The following is a 27,129-nucleotide window of genomic DNA, read 5'->3' as shown; positions in this document are numbered from 1 at the left end:
AATATTTGGTGTTCTAGAAGATGTAAAATTGCATGCAGGTATTGAACCGTTATGTGTACACGATAGTCATTAAAATTTGACACTTCTAACTACCACGATTAAAAAGACACCAAAGTGAAAAGGTCTTATGGAATCTTTATTTTACAGTCTGACCAAAAACAGAAATGCTTTTCTTTTTTTCTTTAACATCAGGTCTGCAATGGCCTCACAGTCGTAAACACTTCTGTCAGAATGTCACTCAAATCTCAACTTCCATCTCGTCATAATAATTGCAACACATAATAATAGTACACTGAAAATTGATGAAGATGATCAAAAATCATCCCAATTGAACTCACAGCGACCTTAACCAAATTGCTGAACAATGTTAATGTGTCTGGGGAAAACAAAATAAATCGGAAACTGGAAATTGTGGCAGACACAGTGCCAGTAAAACAAAACACAGAAGAAACAATCTGATGTTTTGTCATAGTGTGCATGTGTCTCCATGCCTAAGAGGGCACTGATCATTTCAACCACAGGTAGATTAAGGTCGCTCAGGCCAAGGTTACATAAATACTGTATACGTCATATCGCTAAAAATCCTGCAAATTAGTGCAATACATTTTATTTCAGAAAAAAACAATGCATCTTGGATTATGAGAAAATAAGATAAATTCATACGGGCCTGCAAACATTACTTGGTATTTTGTCACTTTTACCCTTTTAAAACAATTGACTGAATAATCATACACGTTCTATTCACAACCAAAATGCTGAGTTGTTTAGATTTTTAATTCCATCGCTGAGAGCACATCAGATGTAATGGTAACTTTTGGTGGGTTACTTTAGGCCTTTTAAATCAGTACTTGAGCAGAAGAGCTCTCATACTGTGACAACACTCACGCTCATACTAAATTTTCTGCATGCCTTTAACAGCAACGCTGATACATTTGTGCACACTTACTGGCATGGCTTATTTGACTTCTTTTGTTGTCTTTGTTGAATAGCAAATATACAGCATATACTGCTCTTGAGTTTGATTCATCACTGTGGCCCGGTAAGTTGGGGAATTTTGGGAAGACCTTTTGGGGTATACAAATAACAATTATTTCTTACAACTATGGTACATTATTTTCACAGAAATATAATTTGGGGCTCTAAAGCCAAAAACATGAAGACGAAACCAAATGCACAATTAAAACAGACAAGGTAAAAATATTAAATGGGGATTCAAAAAAAAAAAAAAACAACAAAAAATTGAAACATTGTTCATGTAACATCTGTGTGCCTTTAGTCTAAGTCTCTATCTATCGTCCATGTTTGTTTTTTTTCTTGTCGGTCTTTTCATCTTTCTCCATCTCATCATGATCCACCTTTGGTCTCTTTTTTAAGTACTTTCTTTGTGCTTTGTCTTATATTTCTTCAGTTGCCCGATCAATAAGGCTGTCATCAATCATCTTTGGTGTTCCCTCAGTCTGGTCTCAAACTTTACGCTGGTAAGAAGCTCTTCTTTTGTGATTCCATCTCAGTTTTCAGGTGTATCATCAGTGAACAGAATGAGCGTTTTGGTTTCATGATCCAGAGACGTGATGTCAGTTTCCATGAGGTCTTTGCTTGTTTCTGATCTTTGTATGAGCTTTTATTTTGCTCCTGAGCACTGTTACTGGAGTTTCTAGCTGTGCCATCTCCAAGAATTCAATCTTCATCAATGACAGTATGTACAATTTCTGAGCCTGGAGTTTCCTCTTTTTTTTTTTTTTTGGTTGTTGTTTGGTTCTCTTTTTTCTCCTCACACCCCTGGTCTTACATTGGTAGCCCGATAACTTCTAAATCTTTGGCTTCTCTATTTGAGAGTTTGTGCAGACTCTCTTGGATCTTGGCAGAGTGGTGATGGAAGCAGACTTTTTTCTTTTCCTCAGGACTCTTGTTTTTATTGCGGGATCAGCAACCTTTTCCTCATCTGAAACGGTTATCCTTTCATCGGTTTGATCTATCTCTGCAATAAACGTATGTCCCTCTTCCCGTATCTTGGGATGTGGCTTCGATTCTTCTTTTTCAATCTGAACCTTTGGCTCGGTATATTCTTCCCTCTGAGTCATATCTTCCTCCTCATGCCTTTCTGCGATTCCCCCACTAACAACTTGGTCATCAGCTTCTTTCAGTAGCTCTCCTATTTGCTCAACCTGCATTTCTTCAAGTGCAGCAGTTTCTTCTTGTTCTCCTTCTAACTTATGCTTTCTTTTGGATTTACGTCGCTTGCTAGCAGAAACAGACTTCTTTCCTTGACTCGGAACCCTTTCTGCTTCTGGTTTACCAAGATCTGCCTTCTTTTCCACGGAGCTCTTCGCTTCGGTACTTTGATCAACCGTAGTTGTAAATTCTTCCACCTTTTTCACTTGCACACTGTCCCCTGATTCAATGTTGGCAAATGCACGTTGGGTCTGTTGATGCTGTTCTACTGCGCCTTGTGTTGTCATGGATTCTTGCGCAGGATCATTGGAGGTGCTCCCCATCTCAGGAGTGTCTCTGGTTGCAACCTCCTGTTCACTTGCCTCACATTTCCCTTTTTGTCCTTGTTGAACTTTCTCTTGTTCCACAACACAGTCTTTCAACACAGTGTTTTCTTTCTCAATGTCTGTTTTTAGTTCTGTGGTTTCCATTTGGAGGTCAACATCCTTCTCCTCAAGGCTCCCTTTCTGATCATATATCTGTTGATTAAATGCATTTGCTTCTCCAGCTTTTCCCTCATGACCTATCACTTGAACTTGTGTTCCCTTTGTGCACTCTTCCATAACCGGGTCTTCCTGCTCAGTTTCCACAGGTGAATTAGTAACATTTTTCTCTGCCGTGGTTCCCTTGTTTGTCTGCTCCTCGTGCTCATCTCCATTTTCAGCAGAAGTTTGATCTTGGACTCTGTCGTCTACTAAAACCACATCAACGGCTTTCAGATCCTGTATCTTTGACACCATTTGTTCTGCTGCAGTAAGTTCCGTTTCCTCCTCAAGTGGGGGGACGGGATTCTTTGCTTGGACGACATCGTTTGAATCCGCCATCATACTCGCTGAATTGTCTTCCATTGTTGTCACCTTCTCTGTGATGACTCTCGTTATATTTACGGATGCCTCTGAAATTGCAGCTTGTTTGCCCAGCTCTGTGTCTTTTGTGACAGCCGTAGACTCTTCTTCCATCATAATGTCACGTGATCGATCGGATTCCTTTACAGGAATATCACATTTGTCTTCTGCCTGATGTTTTTTGCTTCTGCTTGTTGGCTTGCAGCTCGTTTCAACCTTCTTCCTACCACTCCTAAGAACTCTTATTTCAATGACTGGCACTTCTTCCATTTCATCGACATTTTCCTCATTTTGATTTTTGGCAATATCGTCTTTTAGTTTAACAATGTCTGTATCTGAAGTTGTAAAAACTTGACCGATTGATTCTCGTGTCCTGTTTTCCTCTGAATCTGTTTCAGGCTTTTCTGTCTTGGGTTCCTCCCCAACCGAACTGGACTCATCCTTTTCCTCTCTTGCTTCCACCGTCTCCTCCTTTTGTAATCCAGCACACTCTCCAGGGGCTGTTGTTTTTTCCACTTTTTTCACACAAAGTTGATGATGTGTTGTTTTCAAATTCACAAGGATCACTGTGGCTTTCTGGAGCTTGGGAAGTTCAGTGCCTTCTTTCTGAGATGATTCTGTTTTCGATGCGACAGTCTGGTCTTCACCTGCCTTGCCTTTTTCCACAGCAACAGCAACTGTGTTAAGCTCTAGCGTCAAATTATCTGCATCTTTCCCATTATCTCTTGACACAGTTACAGCCTCTGCCATTCCTTTATTGTTTTCATCTTCCTGTTCTTCCCGCCTCTCTTCCAGGTTTACTTCAGGCATAGATGTAATTTCTTCCTTCCCTGCCTTTAGAGCATCACCTTTTCCCAGAGAACTCAGTTCCTCAACTGGTCTTTCTTGACCACATGGGTTCATTTCTTCAAGAGCGCCCTTGCATCTTCCTCTCAAAGGCAAAACTGTTGACTCGTGTTGCTCTTCATCATATCCCCCAGAAAGACAATTCTCTTCTCCCTCAAATGTTTCATCAATAGTCATAGGCAATTCTTCTCCGGCTGTGTCCTCTTGCTGAGACTCCTCTTCAAATCCTTCCATTTCTGACACATTTTCGATTCTCATTTGAGAATCACAGCAAGTATCCATCGCGGTCTCTGTGTCTCGACACTCTGCAGCAAGTGCTGGCGCATCCTCAGGTTCTTGTGGAGTTAAAGTGGTGGTTACCTCCACCAGTTCTTCAACGGCAATGCCAACGTAATCTTTTCTCTTTTCTTCAGTACGGGTACTAAATATTTCCTAAAACATACAGTCTCACAGTTAGGTCATGGTTGGTATGAATTAATAATAATTAAAAAAAAAATCCCTCAAAACTTCAATGTTTTTAACTACACACATACCTCAGTCACCGCCAAATCAGACAAAAGAGGAGTCCTCTCTTTCCTAGAAACACGTTCCTCTGGGGTTTCTGCTTCAATATCTTCAACTCTAACAGACACGAGAGCATTACTTTTAAGATTGAAACATTAAATTTCTTTCTGATGACCAGTTAATCACACGGGGCTCCATATCCATTGATGGCATAGCTGCAGTCGAATGTATATTAAAAAAAAACTGACGCATTTGCCAGTGCAGGCCTCATTTAGCCTGTTTGGAAATTTGACAGACCACTCTATGCCACGGTGGGCATTCTGGTGTTACCAAGGGTGTTTCCTTTGATATGCGCACAGCAGATCTGACAGTTTGGTGGCTGAATGTTGTCTAAACATGCCCGCTGGCCACGAAAATAGAGCCTGCTGTGACAGTTGAAGAGCACACTGACAATGAAAATGAAATCTATGCAATCTGTATGAACCTCAGCTGTGTGTGCCACCACTTGATCAAATGGCACTGAAGAAATGCTTTAACATGTATTTTGTCAAGCAGTGTGTGGTTACCTGACAACTTTTTTAGGTTGGCTTTCTGCAATCTTATCAACTGTCTTTGCTTGCTTTTGGCCACTGCTTGTAGTCCGAGTTGCAACAGGCTTGTCACTAGTGTCTGTGTAGATCATTACATTCGTTCAAATAAACATTAGTTCAACACATAAACATTTGCACAACATGTGGAAGCATTTTAACTGAAGATAAATAATGAAATGCTTACCTCTAGCAGCGCTAGACACCAACACTTCTTCCTGCAACTCAAAAATGTTTTTCCGGATTTAAATCATAGGTCTCTTTCTTACTGAACCACAAACAGAAATACAATACTAAAGAAACATACCACAGTTTCAACTTTATATGCCATAGATTTGGCTTCTTTGGTCTGCTCGGTGGCAATTGGCTCATTGGCCACTTCCTTTTTTGTCTCTCTCGTGACCTCTTGTGGTGTCGCAGTAAGTAATACATCTGTTGATACCGCTGAGAAACAGACAACACAAATGTTGACATAATACATAAAATAGTGGTAGTGATAGTAAAAATAAAAAACACCAGTAGGTAAATAAATCATCAATAAAGAACAATAATACGCTTCATTTGTAAGCGTTGAAGAATGCTTACAAATAAAGAATTGGACATACTGGCACTCAAGGTCACTTTGCAGACTGATGAATACAAGAGCAATTAGGAATACATTTTTTTTTAAAGTATTCGTAATGAATGGCCTATGCAAGTTGAAAGAGAGTAAACGTGTGGTGTGAGAGAGTTATTATCACGGAAGGGATTGTGAAAAAACGGTTTCAGAGATGAGGAGCTGAGGAGCTGCGTAGCTGAAACTTTGGACACGAAAGAGTAGGAAGTAAAGTTAGCGGCATGGAGGAAGAAGAGCAGAGCGTACACCATATAGGAATTATAGTAACCAAGGTGAGATGGGGCCAGGGCTTTGTCAAAGATGGTCGGCTATGTGTGGGGGTGGTTATTGTTACGTTTTGACCATGTAATTTCATTGGTATGTTGGTATGTATGCTGTTGAGGATGACACCCAGACACTTAACTTGGGGGGGGGGGGCAATAAAGCTGCCAATCGAGAGTGAATAACTGTTTGAATTGGCGAAGACAGATTATAAATCAACAAGCAGAAGATTAGCTTTTAAATCTGAAAACAGTTATTTTGATTGTGTATTTACAAAGAGGGAGAATGAGGAAGGGACTCATCAGGTTTAGAGGAGATATAGAGCTCTATGTCATCTAAATAACCATGGAAGTGAATACCGAGAATAGACGCCTAAGAACAGATCATTTTACCCTTTTATTTTCTCTCCATTATCTCTTCTATTTTGTAACTCCCCTCTTAAAACTTTTCTTTCCCACTGCAGACTTCAATACATATATATCATCATATGAACGGACATGGTGGCAGGATTAAAAAAAACAAACAAAAAAACTCTTGCATGGAATAACTGTTCTGGCATAAAAAGGATACTGATTCTTCATTCTGCATGACCATTCAGCCAAACGGGGCAGGTAAAGATGATTTTAAATGCAAATGAGTTAAGAGCATGGTGATGGAACAAATGTAACTTGTATCTCAAGGCACCACTGTACGTTGGATGGAAACCAGACTGGAATTCTTCAAACTTCTTATTGGTGGAAACGTGCCTGTGTACTTTGTTTGCTTTTGTTACTGTCTGTTAACAATGTGCAATTATGAATGGTAGGGTGAATTGTCAAGCCTGGCAAGATTGGTGGGAAGGATTTGATAAGATGGGTGGGAGGATGGTTACTGTGGTATTATTGCAGACAAACAATTAACGATGAAAAGCACCTGAACAGAATATTTTTACAACTGCACATCTGACCTGTGTATGTTGTTAGTTCTTACCCCTCAAATCTATGGTCTGAACCCTCTTGCTAATATTGAACATCTGGTTTGGTCCACCCACACCCTCCACCTCCCAAAGTAGGTCTGTGTCTTCAGGGTACTGACACAGGTACTTCTCACACACTGTGAAGAAAAGTGACAACGCATTATCAATGTGAATTGAAATAAATTATTAGTATTATCTCTGTATAGTACTGTATAGCTCAGAAAAAAACAAATCAAAGAGACAGTAATTCATGCCTTTGTCACATCCCGGCTCGATTACTGCAATGCCCTTTACTTTGGAGTCAGCCAGTCTTCCATTAAGCGTCTCCAGCTGGTCCAGAATGCCGCTGCTCGCCTCTTGACCGGTACTCGTAAGAGGGAGCACATAACTCCTACTCTGGCATCCCTTCACTGGCTCCCCATACATTTTAGAGTTATTTTCAAGATCCTCTTATTCGTTTTCAAATCTCTAAATAACCTTGCGCCACCTTACCTCTCTGAGCTCATCTGCCCCTACACACCTGCCCGGCGCCTCAGGTCTGTGGACCAGACATTATTAGAAGTACCAAGAACTAAACTGAGGCTCAGAGGGGATCGAGCCTTTTCTGTTGCTGGTCCCTCTCTCTGGAATGACGTCCCACTGAACATTCGGCAAGCCTCCTCGCTGCCCATCTTCAAAACCCGCCTCAAAACTCACTTGTATTCTTTGGCATTTGACTCAGCATGACTTTCATTGTTCTTGGTTTTGCTGTTTGGTGCTTTCTACTGTTTTTATTACCGATTTGCTTTACTGTTTGTTGTATATGTTAATTTGCTCCATGTACAGCACTTTGTATGCAGCGATGGCTGTTTGAAAGTGCTCTATAAATACAGTTGAGTTGAGTTGAGCATTACATTTTATTTTCAATACAACAAATATAGAAGCAACACTTTTCACGATGGACTGACCCTAAAACTATCGATTCATGTTGTTAACATACGGCAGAGAAGCAATGATACAGGTACGCCGTAAGTTGGTTTGACGCTCGGCTTTATTACTTGAAGGTTAATTTTGATTCCTTTGAAAGAGAATCACAGTACACAAAAGCCAAATGAATAGTAGACGAATTGAAGACACTTATGTAAAACCCATAGCATAATTTAATCACTCTTGTAGATTTACGGGTTGTGTCGAGGCCTAAGGGCCCATGAGTGAGGTGTGGAGGAAGTTTCGTCGCCTGCATACTCGCCCATCTCACCTCCACCTGCATCTTCGTCTCCGCATCCGCCAGACTTCGGGTGAGCCACTCTCCGGGGCTGAGGTGCTGGACCTCGTGCTGGGTGCTATCGCAGGGCTTCCCTTACCGTCTCCAGAACCCCTTGAGGGGGGCCTGGCGGAGGAGGACCTTGTAAAGGTTCCTGGTACTTAACCCAAGGAAGGGGTGACGAGTTTTGCCAAGGGCGAAGGGCCCATGAGTGAGGTGTGGATGATAAAAGATGTATAAATGATGTCACTGGAGCACCATGTCAAGATGAAGTGATGTTCATGTGATGGCTTTATTATGAAATACATTCATCATTTAATGGGTTAACTCCCAGGAAAAGGTAGTTCCTCCAATTTGAATTGAGAATGGATTTAAATTGTGATTTCCAATTTGAACGCTGGAGTGCGACAAACCCAAGTTAAAGCGGGGGGGCTTGGACCACAGTTTATAAATCATCCATAAAGGCATGTGATGACTTGGTGATATTGGAAAAACATAAAATGATTTGTTATGCTATGGATTATACAAAAGTGATATGGCTGTTGTCATGATGATTGCACCACATTCACATGATCTGATCTGTTGTCATCTGGCTTGCAGTAGAAGTATTATGGTGTTCCTTGACAATGCATTACGATGACTTGATTGATGTAACTGATGCTTTACTATTACATGTAGTTAGAAAAATGCTATACATATTTACTCAGTATCTGCTACATATATATTATATATATGATGTATTTTTGCCCATGTTAATGTTATTTTCACAAACACGACATGTTAAGATTGTATAACTGTTAGGCCTGATTGCTACATGTGAGAAGCTGCTGTCGTGATATGTATGTAAATGAAAATGAAGGGTGCTGTAAAGAAAGGTTACAGTTGAAGCTTTTTAAGATGTGCATCTATACAATCGGGTTTAAGGAATCTAAGTAGTTAAAAAAAAAAAATCAAATCTGGAACACAATCTGGAAAACCAGCCACTCAACAAAGCAGTGTTGGTTGGGTTGTAATAGCATCATAAAAGTCAGTGAATCTACAATCTAAAAGAAGAACCAGCGATTTCAGTGGTAGGTGTGTGTGGTTCATGCCTGCACTCGAGGTCCTGAAGGTGATGGACAAAATAATATGTGCATAGCAACACATTGAAGCTGAAATCCGATTAGACCAAAAAATAATAAGAAAATAAAGCCACAGACGACCGGAAGCCACGCGGCCAAGACATACAGAAATGACTTTCAATTCATCTGTTGTAAATATAGTTCGGTGTTTCTGATAGTGTTTGCGCCTGCAGAGAAGGCCTTATTAAGAAAAGGGTCTTTTCTTATTCTGTCCTCAGCTATAAGCATACAATGATGGGATTTTAAGAATGTCTTTGTTTCTTAACACCAGTCAAAAAGAAAATCCTGTCATATTATTGTGTCTCTGTCAATTGTCTTAAGCCTCCATCTTGACCTTACCATTTATAAGGAGTTCTCACTTCGCTTACCCCACTGTCCAGTCTGGAGCCACAGCTATTTTGTGTCCACAAATTTGTATTTCGTGCGCACGTCATACTTGTTTTGTGGTGACAAAACAGTATTTTGTGTTTACAAATTACAGTGATCCCTCGCTATTTCGCGGTTCGTTTATCGCGGCCTCGGTGCATCGCGGATTTTTTTCACATATTCATTAAAAAAAAAAAAATTACATGCGAAAATGCTGCAAAAAGTTCACACCGCGAGAGGCAGTGAAAGTCAGCAAGACAACAGTGAGTCACATAGAGCAACATACTACATGTATGTGTTTACTGTATTTCGTTATTCATACACTAACCTAACCTAACTTATACGTGTTTAAATATATTAGTATATAGCATTATGTAATGTTAATTACTACAAACATGCATGTTTACCATTAAATTTGGCCTTATAAATATTATTTCTACTCATACACATGTACATATACCTATACGGGGAGGTTCGCTACTTCGCGGATTTTCGTCCATCGGGGGTGGTTTCGGTCCCCATTAACCGCGATGAACGAGGGATTACTGTAGTATTTTCTGTGTATATTATATATTGTTTGCCCCCCCCCCATGAAAAAAAACTACCCATGTCATACTGGGGCTCCATAAATATCATCTCCTGTATCGTGTTAGAGCAGGCAGAGCATCAAACATCCACGGCACTCCAGCTGTCTACCAAGTATATAGTCAAAGTGCGAGTTACAATATATAGCAAAGTATGTTTCTGTCAGGAAAGAGCGACAGAAGGTGAATGTGTGTGCCCCATCCATCAATGCCCTCTTTGTCTGTAGTTCTTGTGGATGAGTTTGTCTATCAAGAATTTGGGCGTATTTGCCATCTTTGAAAGTGCTCGAGGAGAGGAGTTGTCATCATCCTAACTAAAGTCATGGATTTAATGCGAAAATGCCAGGACATTGGTTCAATAATGAAAGCAGATCTCTACAAATATTTCACCCTTATTAAATATGGGGTTTGTCATACATTTGATTAGGCAGTGCGCAGTCTTGCGTAGCACCTCAGTCGTGCTGATGAAAAATTGTGGTCCCCTCGATCGTTTAAATTGCCCTTCCCTCCCTCATCTTTATAACCTCAAACAAATTGTATATGAAAGACATACATACTTTTGTACATGGCTTTGGTGAGCGGATACCTCAATCCCACACAGCCATCTTGAAAACTCAGCACAAAGTCCTCCAGCATGCGTAGGCCGAAGCCATTACCACGATGACATTTTCTCACAAACAGAGAGTCCATGACAGGAAGTTGATATCTTCTTGTTGAAAGATAATTATGTAAACTTCCTAAAATGGAAGCAAAACGTAAATATGCATGAAAATCTTTGACCTGGATATGTAAAACCTTTTTTTATGTTTTGTTTTTCCAGACTTATACAACAAGAAGGTTAAAAAATTGCATTCATAATAAACTTTTATGATGACAATAGTTGGACGCTGGAACAAATTATACGGTAAATTATTATTATTTTTTTAATCGGACTTTGGTGAACGACAATCAGTGTCGAAGAAAAGTACATTCACAACATAATGAAGGTCACCTGAGGGTTTGACTGAGTAGAAGCCAACAGCCTCTCCATTACTCCAGCAAATCTTTGCATAATCCTTCTCCCCATGGCAGAGGAAGGGAAGTTCCTCTTCAGAGTTCATCTCCCTTACTCTGTAGATCACCCGATTCAAAACATATAACACTATTCTCTCTCCAACGGTCTCCACCTAGAGGACACACAGAATCATCAAATTTATAGGACTCAGAGTAGATTATTACTGAAAATTGTAAAATGTTTCCTCCACAGAGCCTGACTAGTTTTAAGTTGTACTAACACCGTTCACCACTAGATGACAGACATTTCCCATTACTAGCACTTCAACCATGGCTTCTCCATCATATGGCATTTTTCTATTACAGGTTTGAGAACGGCCTGGCCCCGCTCTGCCCCCGCCTCTCTTGGCCTGGCCTCTGTTGCTTCTCCATTACAACAGGCACCAATCAATTGGGGGGGATCATCTGAACTGTGCAAGTCTCCACTGCACACTCGCAGTGTGTGGGGTCTTGCGACAGATTACACGAGTGATGAGTCTCGGTAACTGGTTTTGGGACGATTTAAAATATGAATCACTGTTGCATATGGCCATGTTGTTAATAACACCCCATTAATTGCACAGAAATTTTCACACTGACAAAAATTCAATTTTCATCTTTAAGCGAGAAACACACAGGCACTCACCGGCCACCACCAAGACATAAAAATACAGCATATACCAGAGATGGACACTTTACCCTATTTGGCCGATCTGTCCTCCGTCCTCTCGTGAACGCATTTAAGGGGCCAAACAGGTGAACGTCTGAAGGGGCAAGGTCTGGGCTGGAAGGGGGATGAGGGAGCAGTTCCCAGTCCAGTTCGTTGATGGTCTGCACCGTTTGGACTGCTGTGTGAGGCCTTGCATTGTCATGATACAAGAGGACTCCTTCTGAATGATGACCCCTGTGTTTGTTCTTTATGTCTCAGCAGTTCAGTTGTTGACACGAAGTTTGAAAGTGACGAAGTCAAAATTGTTGTGAGCGACTGGTTGAGACATCAGTCCAAAGATTTTTACGCTGAGGGGATACGGAAGATGGTGCACTGATGGGAAAGGCTGTGACAGTGCTGGGAGACAATGTTTAAAAAAAAAAGCTTCTGTCTGTATCTCTAGAAGTCCTGATACAGAACAATTCACCTTATTTATTGAATGACCTTCGTATATAAAAAAAATATTTTTATGACTTGGCAGCAGGATGCTCTGTCTCACTGGCCTAAAACCAGGAAATGGGAGTTTGCAGTAGAATTCTTTGTTGCATTTAAAGAAACACCCCCATCTCTCAGTCAATTTGATCAGCGGTCCCCAACCTTTATTGCCCCACGGAATGGTTTAATGTCAGACAATATTTTCAGGGACCGGCCTTTAAGGCCGGATAAATACAACAAAATAATATGATATGACCTACATGAAAAACGTTGTATTTTCTAAACCTAATAAACACAAATGATGAGACAGGGATCGTCCTATCAGGCTGCAACACTCTCTGGTCGCGATGGTAACGTTTAAATGTGCCTTCAAAATAAGATAGACTGCAGATAAAAAGTGCATGAAAAATATGACCTTGGTGCGTGGGAATCTCCCGTTGAGATAAATCCGTATTTTAGGTAGGACTCCTGATACTGTCTATTAAATGTAGCCTTCTTTTTCTTGAAAGTCATAGGCTCCTCTTCTGTCTCCTGGCTGTGCCTTTTACCTTTCCCCCAAAAAAACTTTCCAACACCTTTTTTTAACTCGTTTTGCTAGCTCCTGGGTTTCATTTTAGCGGTAACCTATCACATGACCGAGAAGCGCGCCTTGACCTGCATCAAGAGTGACATACAGTAGACGGATGCAACAGAGAATCCGGTAATTTTTCAAATTAAAACATCTTTCAGATTCCAAAGTGAATAAAACCCAAGTAATGTAAGTTATTTAACCTTTCTGTGCGGTCTGGCACAAATGACCCACGGACCGGTATTGGTCCGTGGACCGGGGGTTGGGGACCGCTGAATTAGATGACAGTCACAATCACAACCCTCCTCGGCTGGCGTTCTCGAAGCAGGTTGGAAGAGATTCTGAGGAATGCTTCCATTGTGACCTCATGGCTACAAAAGTATAATGTAAACGAGGGGGGGGAACCAGGTTGTTTTACAGTAGAAGCCTTACAATGGAACAGGAGATATAAAAGATGAGAGGACACAGGCCGGATGCTGTTGCCAATCATATTACAAGGTGGGCAGGCCCTGCCGAGAACACAGTGATAAGAGGTAACTCGATTGTGTCTTTCTGGTCAAATAAAAAGCATATTATATGATCACGAAAAAATTAAGGGCAAACCAGGATGCCTGGTTATCTTTAAAGACACTATCAGCCAAGAAAGATTTCAACCTCTCATCGCTGACTTAATATCAAAAGTACACAAACCGTTTTTTTTGTTTGTTTGCTTTCCCTGAGATCCACAAACACACAGGAGGCTGCACTCACTGAATCTTGTGCTATGATCTTATATACACACATGTGATGGATGCTAGCCACCTGCTGATTTTACACAAACTGCTGACAGTTTGCTTTTACCTCAACAACTCCATCTCGAGCAAGGTCAGATGTCTTGAGAATATCGTCCACGGTCCACCACTGGTCCAACAGGTACAGAGCCACAGCAGTGAGCGGGTCAGCAGGGGAAAAGAGGGCCAGCATCCTCGTTTTGTCACCGGAACCATACAGAGGAACATAGCCTACCCTGGAAATGTCTACACTAACCTGAAGACAGTGGGGAGGGCACAGAAATGAGTATATGTTATTAATATGTCATAAATATACAAACAATTCCCCAACCTGATGACCACAATCGAATGAGACTCCATGCAGGAACTGTACAGTGAACCCATGTATATGTGATCTACTCATTTTTTTTTCTGGGAAACTATGCTCGTATTCCTTGAAAAAAAAGACCGATTCTCTGATTTTGTGCCAAGGCCAAAGCTGTGAAAGTATTACTTTGGCACCATCTTGTGGCATAGTGGTGTCAATTAATAATAGTCAGGTGGTTTGTGGACTGATTTTTAGACAAAAATGTTGAGTTTTGAGACGGGTTTTAAGGATGGGCAGCGAGGGGGCTTGCCGAACATTCAGTGGGAAGTCATTCCAAAGAGAGGGAGCAGCAACAGAAAAGGTGTGATTCCCTCTGAGCCTCCGCTTAGTTATTGGCACCTCTAATAATGTCTGGTCCGCAGACCTGAGGTACCGGGCAGGTGCGTAGGGGTGAAGGAGCTTAAAGAGGTAAGGCGGCGAGGCCATTTAAAGATCTGAAAACAAATAAAATGATCTTAAAAAAACTGTAAAATGGATAGGGAGCCAATGTTAGAGTAGGAGTGATGTGCTCCCTCTTTACGAGTACCAGTCTAGAGGCGAGCAGCAGCATTCTGGACCAACTGAAGACACTGAATGGAGGATTTTCTGACGCCAAGAAAAATGCATGACAGTAATCCAACCGGGATGTGACGAAGGCATTGGATTACTGTTTCAAAGTGCTCATGAGAAAGGAGAGGCTTTACTTACTTTAGCCAGATGCCAAAGATGAAAGAAGCTGGATTTCACACTGGTACCAATTTGCCGGTCCAATTTAAAATCACCATCCAGTTTAAGACTGTTGGCTTAAGATAAGGAGCCAGGGGGCCCAAGTCTACAGAATGGGATGTAGAAGGGCCACTTTAAAATAATATTAAAAAAAAAAACAGTTCAAACCTTTTTTTCCTTTCCATTTTGCAATAAGCTTGGTGGCAACAATGATGTTTTTGGTGGGATTTTTTTTTTTTTTTTTTTGCTGTTCTTAACCATTGGGCATTAAATTATTTTGAAACCCGGGCCTCATTATCATTGTTTTATCTTAGTAGCGGTTGTGCATTTTTAATGCACGTTGCCCTTAATGAGAATGGTTCAATAAAATCAGTTGAGATCAGGAATGTAATGAACACACGGATAAGATTTTTATTTTTTTTGTACTCCTGAAGGTTCTTCAATGTTGAGTGTCTCACTTAAATCTGTATTGAAAAAATATGTCCACAAAGTAATTGAGGGAAGAGAAGCAATACTATGCTGAGTATGGTAAAAGTGAGGTGGACCACCTTCTCAAATCAGAATTTTCTCAAGTGTGTGTTTCATTGAAAAGAAAAGAAATACAACTACAGAGAAGAGATCCACTAAAATCTATGGAGCTCAGGACATTACATGGGATTTTTTTTGTTGTATATTTCAATTTGTGGCCACAATATAGATAAAATATGGACACAAAATGCTTGCATGTGGCCATAAAATATTGAGGCCGCACAAAATACTCATTTGTGTGTTAAAAATCACATGAACTAGGTCATGTGGGTAAGCAAAGGATGCACATCTTTGCTGGAGACCTCACTTCCAAGTGTCAATCAAGTCAAGTGTCTTTTAGTAGTCTCTTCTCATTCATACCCTGCAATGCCAGGTTTCTATAAACTTTGGCTGCCTGTCAGGCTACTGGTGACATCATCGGCGGCTCAGCCCAGGGCCAGAGCTTGGCATTCAGGGCTTTGAGTAAAAACAACCAATCCACTGTGTACAAGCACAGCCCCCATAATTGCCCTTGGGTCAATCTCCACTTAATTAGAAATATAAAATATCATTTTAAATACAAGAATAACATTTAATAATATAATGAAAAAGTATTAGCATATAAAATCTATGACATATTTTTATTAACAATGCTTATGTTGTCTGACTGAGCAGTATGCATAATTCTTTTTACTGTGTCATAATATACTGCAATAACTATCCCACAGTAATGTTCTTGTCATAATGTTAAATGCATGGAAATTCAGGCAAATTATACTGAAAGTGGATTTCTATAGATTGGCTGTTCTGCTGTGGGATTTTTCGCATATTTTTCACCTATTTGTATACATTTCTGAAACTCAGTGTGTTTCATCCTCTGTCTGAAAATGGGCATGGATGTACAATTTGTCATCAGCTGTTAGCACTTTGTGATACCGGTAAGTTTAAAATGAAAAAAATAAATAAAAATAAAGAACATTTTACATGAACAAACTACAGTAAAAAAAATGTCATCCAAAAAAAGTACCAAACCGTGACACTAACGTACCAAACCAAACCATGAATTTTGTGTATCTTTACACTCCTAATAATTTTCTCTTAGAGAATAACCAAAATATAATGAAATAAAGAATATTGTACTTTGACTTGCTATTTTCCATTACAGAACAGAGAGGTGAGCAATTTCTGGCTGTATAACCTTGGTGGAGTCGGTGAGGATAAGTTGCTCGGCAGAATCTGTGTTGTTGTGAAGGAGGTTGTTCAGGTAGTTGTGTGCTGATGCTTCCAGCTCGGCCTGGCTGACATTTGCCAGGAAATCCACGGGGAACTTCATACCTAGATGACAAAAAGCTGTAAGCAATCGGACACATCAGGTTTAAAAGCTCAAACCAAAATAATCACAAATGGGTGTGATGTACACTAAATGTAAAGAGTGAGCAATTAAAGCAAAATACACTTTCATGGAGGGAAAAAGAAATTGGATTGTGACTTAAATCATTCAACCCATTTGCAGTCCACTTTTCTCTGTCTTTTGTTAAACTTCCATCCATCCATCACATCCATGCATACATTTTCTGATCTGCTTTATCCTCACAAGGGTCGCGGGGGGTGCTGGAGCCAGCCAATCGCAGGGCACACACAAACAAACAACCACCGGCGTTCACACTCACACCCGGGGACAAATTTGAGTTTTCAATAAGCCTGCCATGCATGTTTTTGGAATGTGGGAGGAAACCGGAGTACCTGGAGAAAACCCATGCAGGCACGGGGAGAGGTCGATGCGCTAACCACTTGACCGCCTTTGCCAAACTTGATCTAAGTAAATGATATGTCAAACTTTATTTGTGGGAATAACTTCTAATAAAATGACTCATTACTCAAACTAATTCTATGACGTCCCTCCAGACAACCAAGATGATGAATGGTGTAGCGCTACCCATCACCATGTTTTTCTCCAATTTAAAAACCTCTTTGCGGTTTTTCACTTTAGCAGGGGCCTCTGGTCGGCCAGAGGAGGCTTGGCGGACAATGGGAAAACCTACAGTTAGTGTACTGCATGTACATTCTTTCTTGCCCGTCAAAGAACATCAGACAGACATGTGCAGTCCTCTGTCCTTTCTATTGAGCAAAGGAAAAACATGGCTGTGTGCAGATGCATGCATTTGTGAAAGCTGGCCGCTGTACAAGCCCGAGGGCAGGGAGTTGTGAATACCACACAATCCATCTATAAACCAGTCAGACATTTTTTTCCCCACTCTCAAAGGTCTCCTCTGTATGCTCAGGATATGTTCACACTGCAACTCAGTTACGACACGTATGTGATTTTTTTTTTCATGCAGTGCGACTTTTTTTCTGACTTTAATCCCGCTCGAAATATTACACAAAAAGTGGACAGTGGAATTATGTGGTGTTAATCATAATTCAACTACGCATATGGTTCGTTTAGTACACGCTGCAAAGACGTGACATCATCTTTAGCAAACATCTCCATTCAATGAGATTGAGGAGCGTTGCATCATATCCCCAAAACATTTCTACCTGGACCTGTTCCGGCATCGCTACTTTGGTGATGAGATGTTAAGAAGAGCCTCTACTAGCAGGAACATATTCACTTCCGTAAACACTGCGTGACATGATGTCTTTCTCCCCCCAATGTCACTTGATGTCATGCTTTGGACACCTATGTGTCACATCACAGTGGCGTTGCGTTCAGATGAAAAGTCACATTTCTTTTTGTCATGTGGCCGAGTATATAAAAAGAACAGATTTAACCAAAAATCTGAATCGGGCATCACACGCTGGAAGTGTGAACGTCAGACACAGATGTGGTCCTTTTAATATTGTGACATGACGATGACATTTGAATCAATGTCATTGTCATGTCACAATCAAATGATTTGATATTTAATATTGCGATAATGCCATTATCATTACATCCTCACTATTGACATCAAACGGTTTAGGTCCATTGAGCTTTACACACACATGAAGTTATTTGACAATCTATTGAACTGTTAAGTACAGCAGAAGTACGCTGGTGGCCGCCTGCAGCTGTTTTCACTCCTAAAATGGCAAAATGTTTTTATGTACAGTTAAAAATGGCTTACCTTAACCTTCGCATTTTGTCCAAGGGTAGAATCCAATCCAACTAAGCTACAATCCTACTCCTGTCTATGATCGTCATCATCATTTTATTTTTGATTCATTTGTCAGATTACAGCTCTTTCGTGAATACCGCCACCTACTGTACAGGAAGCACAACGTGTTTCCATATACAGTCAATGGAAGCAACCCTGCTTTGTATTCAGCCCCGCGAACAGACAAGAGAAAGCCAGAGCATGTTTCTGTCGGTCGTCATGAAAATGGAGGTCCGTCAGTGACGGACAGAATGGTCCATTGATACTTGGCCCAGATCGTGACAATTACACTGTAGTCCGGTTTTGGAGTAAGCTATGAGAAGGTTCCAATTAGAGTAACTAAATAATATGAATATAGTACTAACAATTTTTTTCAGTGTTTGCAACTTTTCCCTCCTATAAGGCATTGTCTGTATGGTTGGAGCCTTTTACCAGTAAATAATTTAATGCTAGAGAATTTGTGACATTTCCTTATCACTGGCATCAGATAGAATTCTCCAAAAGTATACATTTTCAGGAAATGCAGTAAAATCATTACTATTGCTACCACAAAACAGCAAGCCGTTCTCAATAGTCTTGGTCAAAAAATTTAAACTAAATAATTTGTAAATAAATAAACAACAACAAAAATGTGGACAGACCAATAGTGACGCCAGTGCTATTCTACCTTCCTTGAATTATATAAAACATTTCAGTTCAGGCACGCACAGTAAAGACTGCAGGTTGTGAAAATGGACTTAGGGGAGAAACAACAACAACAAATAACTAAGGGAAAGTTGTTCGGTTTTCGAAGCAGAGGATAATTACAAAGGAACACAAAGTTCTCACGAAGAGAAAGGGGAATGGGATGCATGCGTACGAGTGGGTGTGTGCTCACGATGGCATTGGACAGCAAGTGAAAAATTCATCAACTGCAGAGGACAACACACCTCATAGAGGGCAAAACAACATCCAACAAATGAAAACATACATTAGGACCTTGTTTTAACGTGTCCCATTTCATTTGTTTTGACAGTGGGAAAACTGGCGCTCACATTAATCAATCACTGAATAAATTCTCGAAATGTTCACTCGGTCATTGAATTAATACTTGTTTTCAGAACCAAATACTTTGCCTTCAGGGTGAACAGAGAGATTTGTAAAATAGAAACAGCTGCGTGTCTGTTCAGAAAACCTTGTTCCCAGTTAAAATAGAGTAACATTTACCTTGTTGATGTTTAAAGCGTCCAACGAACAGAAGGTGGGTCGGGAGTGACGTGAAATATAAATATAACGAGGCTGCAAAATTGCCCACAGAGCCGGACAGGCACAGAACAGCACAGTATTGCGTGAATAATTTCTGCTACTTTTCACCGCACTTATCGGCCGGTCGCTGTCTCATGCAGCTTGACTGACAGCAGAGCAGACGCTCACAAAAACAACATTCGATGAGCAGCACTCAGACACAAAACTTACCGTCAAGCGTCCTCCGTCTTTTAAATGTCAAACAACCGAAACCATTCAACACAGATTTAAAAGGTTTAAAAGGCTATTGCTCGAGCTGCTGTGGATAGAACGAAATGCGCATGCCCCGCTCGGGTCACCAATCCCGTGGTGCTCTTATGTAACTCCACTTTAATCCCCTCAAACCCTTTAAAATGAATTGGATCCTGCTGATTTGACATTCACGTTGCGTGTTTGTTACCACCGGACAGCAACATCGTAAACAATAAATGGTTAAACATCTTGTTCACCTATGGCAGGGGTCTGCAACCCAAAATGTTGAAAAGGGGTATATTGGACCAAAATAAACAAAGAACAAATATGTCTGGAGCCGCAAAAAATAAAAAGCCTTCTAATGAAGGCAACACATGCTGTATGTATCTACATGAGCTATATTAGCCTGCTATCAACACGACCAAATTGGCTACAAATACACAACGAGCATGATTAAACGTTTTTCCCCCTGCAGTTCATCCTGTAGAGGAGGGGTGCCCAAACTTTTTTGACGGAAGATCTACTTTTCGAACAACCAACCTCTCGCAATAGACTTACCGCACACGCGCGCATACGCACACACTTCCATGCCGTAATGAGCAACGGCCGCTAAAATGAACGAGGCACGGGACGCACTTTCGCAGCGTGCTAACTATCGTAGCTCACGTGTACCGTTTAAAAATGCTTCTCTTGGCCGCCCAGATTCCCATTCTTAGCAAGTACCCTCGGTGGATTAGACATGAAAGGCAGCCGGGTTTTTTTGTGTGTGTGTGTGTGTGTGTGTGTGTGTGTGTGTGTGTGTGTGTGTCTTAGGCTATGACGCAATACTGTATTCGTTGACGAAATGTTGACATTTAATATTTATTCGACACATTTTTACAGCATCGGAAAACGTTATTAATGTTTGTATCATGTTTGTCCTCTGACAGAAACCACATTACAAATATATATATATATATATTTGCCTCCCATCTTTTTCCATTTTCAAACATTTTTGAAAAAGCTCTAGGCAGACACTTAGTGAGCATCCAATCAGGATTGCTCGGGTACATCATCCTTTTTTGGTGACACAATGCATTTGAGACTGGAGAAGTCAGCAGCATCAACCTTAAAAAAATGTATATGACCTCAAGAAATTATCAATTCATCCATTATCCATCCTGTACAGGGTCGTAGAGAGTTGATGGAACTTATCCCAGCTGACTTCGGGCGGATGGCAGACCACACTCTGAACTGGTCGCCAGTCAGTGGGCATATATAGACACAAATGACCATTCACACACGCAGTCTCACCATCACTGAGTGGGAACCAATCCCACGCCACCCGCACACAAGTCGGGCATGTGTACTACGAAGCCATCAGAGACTCCATCCATCATCCTTATCTTGATGAGTGTCGCGGGTACGCTGCAGCCTACCGCAACTGTCTTTGGGCATTCGGTGGGGTATACCCTGAACTAGTTGTCCCGGAGTACCCGAGAAAACGCAGGGACAAAGAGAATAATGTAAACTAGTGCAAACTGACCATTTGCCTTGTTTTGTGATTGAAGTGGAGGCCGAACCTCGGCAAAGACTTGGTGCACCCAAGTGCTGGGAGACAGACAAGGATAGGGTGCAGTGAAATGTATTTATTTTTACTTTTATTTTTAAAAAATGGAAATAATGTATCAGGATTAAACAATGTAACTGACTAAAATTGTGGCATCGTGGAGACGTGTGAATGTCACTTTATCTCCACGACAAAACTGAAGATTCACACAGCAGGCAACAAGTGAAACGCTTTAATCCTTGCATGTCTGTAATGCCTTTGAACCCTGAAACATGTCAACTCCCTCCCCTCCCTGAGAGGTGCATGTTCCTTTACCTCACACTGAGTTTCACTGCCCATGACTTGGCAGCTTGGCAAGGTGATGATGTAGATGCTCTACCTCCCCGGGGGTTGGATGCCCAGAGCCATCACACCAAATGTAATCCCCGAGAACAGGAGAAAATAAACAAAACTACATCAATAATACAGGGGGGGGGGGACAGCTCTAAACACAAAATACTTTAAAATGCATAAACACGTTTGAGGGATAAAACTGGGGGCAAGAGAAAATATGTTAGAATGGAAGCACCTTTATTCACTCCTTGAACTATTGATGGATGATTTTGTCAAAGATTGTGCAAGGAGCAAATGTTTTTTTTTTGTCACTGTTCATTGCATGTGGCAAACTGTTATTAACAGTTGCAAATACGTTTGCTGGACATTCCCAAACAGTTTTAATGGTTGCGAACATTTTGAAGATTTTCAAAGTTTCCTTGCAACAAGAAAAATCGCCAAAATTGTTGTCGAACATTTTGCAAAAATTTACGACTGTAAGCTTTTGTTAAATTGTTAATTATTATCATTTTATATTGGAGCACTATATTCTTTTATGTTACAGTTACCCAAATTATATTCTGTTTAATACTTTCTGAAATATTCTTATTTTGCTTACATCTGATTGGCGAAGAAAAGCAGGAAGTGTAGTCTGAAAGGGGGTGTGTTCTCGTTCATCCGTTCCGAGGTGCAGACGTTTTTTTCCCCACTTTTAATAAACTGCGTTAAAGGATTCCATCTCTCCTTTTGTCATTCGTAAAATAGAGCTATCCACTAAAAACAACGATCCCCTCAATTTACACGACCATGACTGAACCCTCTTGTGAACGAACATTCCCTGCATTCGAAAATAATTGGTCACCGTTCAGCAAGATAAGCGTTTCAGGTAAGGAGAGTAGGATGCAATGATAACGACGACTCAAAGTTAACCTCCCTCAAATAAAGTCCAGACCATTCATAAATTTTACATTTTGTTGCAACTACCTCGGTGAATGAAAGCCACTATACCTGTATTTGGACAGTTGGACTTTTTGTCCACGAGAGGGCACACGCTAACTGTCTTTTGACCAGACAGCAAACAGGAATCTGTCTACCCAACTGAAGCAGGGCTTTTCTAAAAAAAAAAACAAAAAACAAAACACAATCGAGTAGGGAGTTTGAAAGTAGGGCTGCACTTACTGAATATTTCAATATACGAGTTTCAAAAGAAATTCAAAAAAATAATTGTGTATTATTTGAAGAAACTGTATCTTTACTTGATACATTTCACTTCATAATGAACAACCTTTTGGTATCCTTTCTTATACAATGAGCAATTTTAATTTCTTAAATTCACAGTGTGCGTAACTGTATTTTGTGGGTCTGGAAACATTTTCAGTGTGGTAAATTCAAATTGTGGCCGGTAGACAACTGGTTACCTCACAGTGCAGAGGTACCGGGTTCAATTCCAGCTTTGGCCTCCCTGTGTGGAGTTTGCATGTTCTCCCCGTGCTTGCGTGGGTTTTCTCCGGGTCCTCCCGTTTGCTCCCACATTACAAAAACATGCATGGCAAGCTGATTAAACACTCCAAATTGTCCCTAGGTGTGAGTGTGAGCGTGGATGGTTGTTCATCTTTGTGTTCCCTGCGATCGGCTGGCAACCAGTTCAGGGTATCCCCCGTCTACTGCCCGAAGACGGCTGGGTTAGGCTCCAACACCCCCCGCGACTCTTGTGAGGATAAGCGTGTCGGAAAATGGATGGATAGATAATTGTGTCATTCACACGTTAACAACTGGGCATTCAAAAATCAGGGAACAAGCCTGCATCTGCTGCATCGACTGCAGCACAAGGGTTAAATCACTTCCAATTTTTGTATGTGTTCGTGGGGTGGCGGCCAGGAGTGTGGGGGTATTCCTGCAGGCATCATTTCTAAGTCCCGAACTATAAAATAGTGTGGGCCATTTCAGTGGGCCTATAAACAGAATGTTGTATTTTGCACTTGGACTTGCACTGTAAATCCAGCCCAAGTGTGACTGGTTAATGCTTAATCATCTGAAATATACATACTCCACCAAGATCAGAGATGAACTTTATGTCCTATGTCTTTGTGTTTAACATGACTACTTGATTGTTGTCAAGGACGAGGGGTGTGAATGATCAAATGTGACACATTTCAAAAAAATGTACTGTTCAGGCAAGGGAGGAGTAGGTGAAGTTATCAATAGACAGTACTCAGTTTTTTTCAGTCAGTTAGCTCATCCAGTGAGGTGTTGGTTGCAACCAAAGGCTGTCTGCACAGACAAGGCCCCCCCATTATGCTTTGACAGCAGTGGTTCACAGGCAGTTTCTATTTTGGTCATCACCAACAAAGGTTGCTATTCTTGCTAATGAATACATGACGTTCATATCTCGTATGGCTGCTGAGTGTGAAAGCTTAACCAACGACTTATATTCTATGTTCTTGTCCTCACAGGGTGTCATGGTGGGCAAACTGCAGCCTATCCCTACTTTTTTTTGGGTGAGACTGCACCCAAGACTGGTTGCCCGTCAATTGAAGGACACTGATACAAATAAGCCTTCAGACTTTCCCACCTATGGGATATTTAGAGACATCAACATGTGATTGAAATCCGAGTTGGTGCCGGTGTCACAGTACACTCGCCTGACTTGTGTACGGGCATTGTGGGATTGATTGCCACTCAGTGATGGTGTGAAAGTGGGTGTGAATGGTTGTCTGTCTATTGATGTGCCTTGCAGCTGACCGGCAACCAGTTCAGGGTGTAGTCCGCCTTTTGCCTGAAGTGAGCAGGGAGAGGCTCCGGCACCCTTCCGCGACCCCGTTCAGGATAATCCGTGATGGAAATGGATCGATGGATGATTGAAATCCGTGAGTAAGCCTGAGTACCCAAAGAAAATACAAACAATAAAAGTGATACGGAGTTAATAATTTTTTTAACAAAAAATTAACAAAAAGACAGTGGGAGCCAACTGCCATCTACAGGAAGCGGATGTGTTTGGTGACTGTCCCACTTTGCTCAATGTAAACCGACAATAAAGGCCAAAAGTTAAAATAAAGTTCTCAACCTGTATGTTCATTCATCCAATTGACTCAAGATGGATTACAACATTCTTATAAACTTGTTCTAAAACTGCCACTGGTAATAAGGGGAGATAATGGCTCTTTAATGAAGTTAAATCATAAATGTATCAACATGGAATGACTTTATCAAGTTGGAAAAGAGAAAGAAAACAGCTTGGAACTTTTCAAATACCAGACTGCAACGAATGAATGAAGGTTATTGTTCATTTTATACCTGCAGAAAATGAGAGTGGACTGGGGGCAGAGGGGAAGAAGTGGAGGGGAATCAGATTTCACCTGCCTTCCTTAAGCCATCCCCCATGAATTGAGTTTATTGTAAGAAGCAAGTAAAAATAGACAGGCTAACAGGAAGGTTGGTGGTGTCGAGGTTCATAATGTGTAATGAAATGATTCATTTTGTGATGTCAACATTTATCTCAGTGTCTTTTATGTGACGAGTGATGACAATGGTATAAATAAATCCCAGTATGGTAGAGAGGATGCAACACCTCGATGGACACTACTGGGGTTTTTTTTCAATCACATTCACAATTTATCATTGACATTCATTATGCCCCAAAGTCAGGAGTCAGGTAGCAATGTCAGAGACTATATCGGGGTGGCCAACCAGTCAGAGACTAAGAGGCATTTTTTTTTTTTTTTTACTGCGTTACTGCAAAGAGCCACATCACGCACATGCACGCGTGTGCGAGCACACACACACACACACACACACACACACACACACACACACACACACACACACACACACACACACACACACACACGAGCTGCAGTAGTGACTCACTACTTGGATCAGAGATCGACTTTTGAAGCGACGAACCTCGTGTCAACGACCCAATTGCGCACGTGCAAGCACATTCACACGCACACGCACACACACACACACACACGCACGCACGCACGCACGCACACACACACACACACACACACACACACAGGCACGCACGCACACGTGCGCATACGCAGGCACGCAGAGACACCAAGATGAGCGAGAGCCGGAACTTCACTCAACACGAACGAAATTGAAACACACAGTCATAAACCCCCACCCCCCATTTCTTCCTCCCAACGCTCGCGCTCGACTTGGGACTAGTTCGCTGGCTCCGGGTCGATCGTGATTGACGTATTGGGCACCCCTACATTTAAAGCTGACGAGTTTGCGCTTAGCGCTGAGCACCGTTGTTTGCGCATGAGCGGTGATTTAGTTGTCATCTGATTGGTTGCCCTGTATGTAAATCAAGTAACGGCATTGATGATAGGCTGACGTAGTTAGTTCTGTGTATTTAGCGCCGTTGTTTGAATGGCAGCGCCACCGCTGAGGCGTTTACGACGCTTGTCATGTGAAATCCCGGGAGCCGCATTGAACCAGTCAAAGAGCCGCATGCGGCTCCCGAGCCGTGGGTTGGCCACCCCTGGACTATATGATTGCTTCTGCAGAGAGTATAATTCCAGTCCCCTGATGCAACCTGGCCCACAAAGCTGGAAGTCCCCGAAGAGAAATTCAGTTATGTTCTAAGACGTGACAATCAATCAAGAGGATCAATTTGGATTTTGTTCTGTCCTGGCTCATAAGGAGGAATCTAGCAAATCACTAAAGTAAGAACAGGACAGTGTTTATTGCAACGAGCCATACAAAAGGACAAAGAAAATCATACTGGTGCTGGGTTGCCATGTGGCTGCTGCCAGGTGCCTGGGAGGGCTTTCACAGCATTAGGATGGGCACCAGTCGTTTGGCCATTGAAGTTGCAATTGGAATATATTTCTACTTTTAGAATTAATACTGCCATGGCTTAAAAGGTAACACTTTAACTCCTTGTCGACTTTTCTTCTGGCTCAGATGGATGTATTTTTTTCTCCCCCTGGGATTCCTCAAATGTTTTTTTTGTAATTGTGAATAACGCTGCTGTGAAAATCTAATTCCCATCATAGGATGAATAAATGATTGATGCACCCTCGTGCCTGGTACACACTAAAGGCCCAATTTTGATCGACTGGCGACTGTGAACCCGGCGTAAAAATGTGAGTAACTTAATTTTCGTGCTGGCCCGAGTCTAGTCTACTGTATTTATGGCCATGATGCACTACTCTCGGCGATCGAGAGATACCTTGCCCCTGACTCATCTGACAATTTTGTAACAGAAAGAAGTATGCGCTTGGCAGAAAAACACCAAAATATTCGTGCTGGGGCAATGGTCTAGTTCAGGGGTGGACAATCAGTCACAGACGAAGAGCCAATTTTTTTTACTGTGTTACTGTAAAGAGTTGCATCATACACATGGGCAAACAAACATCACAGCATCTCTCTCTCTCTCTCTCTCTCTCTCTCTCTCTCCCTCTCCC

General features: G+C 41.4%; 1 protein-coding gene across 5 annotated transcripts; it reads right to left on the bottom strand.

Moving 5' to 3' along the window:
• Window positions 1–115: 115 nt before the first annotated feature.
• Window positions 116–20,097, bottom strand: LOC109510551 (soluble lamin-associated protein of 75 kDa-like). 5 transcript variants are annotated; one of them, XM_019860930.1, is made up of 11 exons: window positions 19,825–20,097; window positions 16,431–16,567; window positions 13,724–13,909; window positions 11,131–11,305; window positions 10,697–10,876; window positions 6,840–6,962; window positions 5,301–5,437; window positions 5,181–5,217; window positions 4,973–5,075; window positions 4,436–4,523; window positions 116–4,334 (listed from the first exon to the last, which is right to left on the bottom strand). In XM_019860930.1, exons 2-11 carry the CDS (start codon window positions 16,563–16,565, stop codon window positions 1,809–1,811), a joined length of 3,690 nt encoding a protein of 1,229 aa, XP_019716489.1. In that variant the 5' UTR covers window positions 16,566–16,567; window positions 19,825–20,097; the 3' UTR covers window positions 116–1,808. The 5 variants fall into 5 exon arrangements, with proteins under 5 accessions (XP_019716489.1, XP_019716492.1, XP_019716491.1 ...); XM_019860933.1 differs by having other exon boundaries at window positions 5,181–5,211; XM_019860932.1 differs by having other exon boundaries at window positions 5,304–5,437.
• Between the last annotated feature and the right edge of the window lie 7,032 nt (window positions 20,098–27,129).

Source organism: Hippocampus comes, unplaced genomic scaffold (assembly GCF_001891065.2).
Source record: "Hippocampus comes isolate QL1 unplaced genomic scaffold, H_comes_QL1_v1.1 scaffold130, whole genome shotgun sequence".
Classification (NCBI taxonomy): domain Eukaryota; kingdom Metazoa; phylum Chordata; class Actinopteri; order Syngnathiformes; family Syngnathidae; genus Hippocampus; species Hippocampus comes.
The sequence above is the reverse complement of the archived record's forward strand: the minus strand, read 5'-3'. Positions and strand labels throughout refer to the sequence as shown.

Bases quoted from the DNA above. Each gene is read 5' to 3' on its own strand.
- LOC109510551 (XM_019860930.1), bottom strand. From the start codon at position 16,565: ATGAAGTTCCCCGTGGATTTCCTGGCAAATGTCAGCCAGGCCGAGCTG. The intron at 5,438-6,839 runs GTAAGAACTAAC...TCTGTTTCTCAG, and splicing joins TCAGACCATAGATTTGAGGG to CGGTATCAACAGATGTATTA. The intron at 5,218-5,300 runs GTATGTTTCTTT...AACATTTTTGAG, and splicing joins CATATAAAGTTGAAACTGTG to TTGCAGGAAGAAGTGTTGGT.